At 42.5% G+C, this 3,395-nt stretch overlaps 1 protein-coding gene across 1 annotated transcript; it reads right to left on the bottom strand.

Annotated features, from left to right (window-relative positions):
* Window positions 1–2,226: 2,226 nt before the first annotated feature.
* LOC118934637 (olfactory receptor 8A1) lies at window positions 2,227–3,156 on the bottom strand. The gene has a single exon (XM_036930283.2). The coding sequence runs from the start codon at window positions 3,154–3,156 to the stop codon at window positions 2,227–2,229; it is 930 nt and encodes a 309-aa protein (XP_036786178.2).
* Between the last annotated feature and the right edge of the window lie 239 nt (window positions 3,157–3,395).

Here is a 3,395-nt window from a genome sequence, read left to right as displayed (position 1 = left end):
TCTGCTTTGTGCACATGTAGGTTTAATGTACACAATTAATATTGTCTCTATATCTCATCGTCTTTCTTACTTTCTCACACAGCAGTACAGCTCCAGGGTATGTTGCCTATAGATAATCATTTGCTTCTAATACTGTACTGTCTCCACTGCCATTTATTCATTTATTTATCCAGTGGCGGATATACAAGATATCTCAGTGTTTTAATTTGCACTCCTCTGATGAGTAATTGGTTTGATCATCTCTTCACATGCTTGGTGGTACTTCAAGTAATGATTGTCTTGGTAAAGTATTTATTCTATGTGCCTTGTCCATATTTTCTGTTGATGTCTTTCTTCTTGTTGGTTTGCAGGATTTTCTAATATATGCTAGCAAGATATCCTATTCCATTTCATTTCTATTAACTCTACCCTCCTGTCTTTTGCTGTATAAAATCTCTAATTTTTGACATAATCAAACTGACCAATTTATTTGGCTTTACGATTTCTTACCACAGAGAATAATAGATGTGTTCCTACATTGTTTTCTAACTAGAGTAGTTCTATTGTAGTAGAGATTTCACCTCTTCTCCTGACCTTGAGAAAGGTCAGGAGAAAATGGGTACAGAAGTCCCTTGGGAATTGCTCTTTCAATATATGTTTCACCTTCCTTGTAGTCAGGTTAAGAACCTTCTGTTATAATATAAACACATCACAATATAAAAGGTACAACTTGGGGAATATTGTCAGTAATATTGTAATAATTTGTTATGGTGACATTCCAGAACTACACTCATCATGGTGCGCATTGTGTAGGATATAAATGTTGAGTCCTGATGTTAGACACCTGAAAGCATTATAATATTATCTCAACTATATTTCAATGAAAGAACCCTAAAAGTTACATATCCCAGATTCATTTGTAGCTAGAGTCAGGGGATGTGAACTATTTTTGACTAATTAATGCATATATATGAGATTTGAATTGTGAGACTGGGGTTGGTTCTCACGTTTCACTTGGTATCAGGATCACCTGAGGGCTTATTAAACACAGAATGCTGGGCCCCACCCAGTAATGAGTGGGCCTGGAGAAGGGCCTGAAAATGTGCATTTCTAAAAACTATCCAGGGGAGGCTCATCCTAGGGCTCTGTTATTTACGGGCTGTGAGAGTGTCAGACGTAAATCTCATGGTGGTGGCAGTGACAGCGGCAGCTGGAGTTCCTGACGTCTAGGACATATCCAGCGTGGAGTCACTTTGGGGCTCCCTCACTCCTGCAGACATCCCAAAAACTTTACACAAGAGATTCCTTGTATTAGATGCCTCTCTGCTGGAGAAAACTAGAGTTATTTCTGTTTCCCTTAATCAGCTACTGCTTGGTACAATACTGTACCAAAAATAGCTATAAAAGACAAGAAGATGTCTATACATCCTTTATCCTACATCATGCTGCTGCATCTGAAATCTATATCTGTGATATTGTTACAAACCAAGGAAGCAGGGAGAAGTTTTGTCCCATTCCTTTGGATTTATTGAACAAGGTTGGCAGTAGATCTGTCAGTTCTTAAAGCAGGACCAGAGGCTTTGCAGAATTTTGTAACATGGCTGACTAATCCTCCTGTGCGTCCTGGGACTGGGAGATTTCCTGGGAGGTGCAGTTTCAGTCCTAAAACTGGAAAGTTCCAGACACACTGAGTCAGGATGCTCTCTCTAGGGCAGTCTTTCCTTAGTTATCTTTAAGCAGTTGCCTGTAAAGGGACATATGGTAGATGATAAAGGTGGGGACCAGAGAAATCATTTTCAGAAGATGTTAAGTGCCAAAAGTAATAATTGAGCTGAGTAATATTATCTACATAGAAGGTAATAAAATAATGAATTACTTTCTAAGTTAATAATGGAAGTTTAAAATTCATGGTAAATTCAAGTTAAGATAGTTAATGTTTACCAAAGGATTCATGATAGTGAAAATGAAACCCAAATGAAGGAAAACATACACTTGAAATCACTGCTTTTCAGATAGAAATGAGAATAGAGAGAGGATGAGAAGGAAGAAGGTTGGAGGGAAGGAGGCATTCGCCCAACCACACAGGTTAAGATGAGCATTTCAAGGGCTCCCCTCCTTTATTTATAGCTTGCTGTTAAAATTGACAGTTTCATTTTTATTTTTTGGTATCATTAATCTACAATTACATGAACAACATTGTTTACTAGACTCCCCCCATTACCAAGAAAATTGACAGAGTATTTTGACTCAAAACACTTTTCTCCTCAGTGTTCTTTGCACAGCAGCCTTTACCTCCTTATTCCTCAGGCTGTAGATCAGGGGGTTGAGCATGGGGATGACTGTGGTGTAGAACACGGAGGCCACGTTCTCCTGGGCCAGGGAGTTGGCTGTGGAGGGCTTTAAGTACATGAATGCAGTGGATCCATAGAACAAGCCCACTGCTGCCAGGTGGGAGCTGCAGGTGCTGAAGGCTTTGGACCTGCCCTCTGTGGTGCTGATGCGGAGGATGCTGGAGAGAATGTAGGCGTAGGAAACCAGGACTGTTAAACTGGTGACTACAATGTTGAATCCAGCCAAACAGAAGACTGTCATCTCCATATCGTAGGTGCTGGAGCAGGAGAGCTTCATAAGAGGGACTATGTCACAGAAGTAATGACTGATGAGGTGCTCACAGTAGGGCAGTTTCATCATCATGACAGTCTCTATTGTTGAACCAATCAGCCCCATGACATAGACCACAGCCACCAGCAGGGAGCAGACTTGAGGAGACATGATGATGTTGTAAAGCAAAGGTCTGCAGATGGCGACATAGCGGTCATAGGCCATCACGGTCAGCATGTAACACTCGGCAACGACAAAAACAATGAAGAAATAGAGCTGTGACATGCACCCCGCATAGGAGATGGTGTTCTTCTCTGACACAAAGTTCACCAGCATTTTCGGGGTAATGACAGAGGAGTAGCAGAGGTCCACGAGGGACAGGTTGCTGAGGAAGTAGTACATGGGGGTGTGCAGCTGAGCACTCAGCCAGATCAGTGTGAACATGCCCAGGTTCCCGACCACGGTGACCGAGTAGATGGCAAGGAAGAGGAGGAAGAGGGGCCGCTGGAGCTCTGCTCTGCTCGTTAGTCCCCCCAGGACGAACTCTGTCAATGCAGAGTGATTTTGAGCAGCCATCTGCTTTGTTGGTTTTGGAGCCTGTGGGGAGGAGAGAGGAGAACCCCATGAAAGATGGCCCCTTGATGTGCTTGGAGAAGCTAGTTCTGAGCATTTGGGACTAACCGAGTGATTTTGGGCTCCTTGCTGGAGCATTCGTCTCTCATCCTGCTCTGTTGGGAGGACAGCCAGCCGTGGTTATTTCAAGGGTCCTGATATTAAGAGAAATAAGGGGGTATGATCTGGAATGTTGGTGGCTT

This window comes from Manis pentadactyla, chromosome 13, assembly GCF_030020395.1.
Source record: "Manis pentadactyla isolate mManPen7 chromosome 13, mManPen7.hap1, whole genome shotgun sequence".
Taxonomy (NCBI): Eukaryota; Metazoa; Chordata; class Mammalia; order Pholidota; family Manidae; genus Manis; species Manis pentadactyla.
Note: the sequence above shows the minus strand (reverse complement) of the source record. Positions and strands in the feature narration are given on the sequence as shown.

What these genes read in the sequence shown, in the direction of transcription:
- LOC118934637 (XM_036930283.2), bottom strand. Translation starts at nt 3,156, where the DNA reads ATGGCTGCTCAAAATCACTCTGCATTGACAGAGTTCGTCCTGGGGGGA.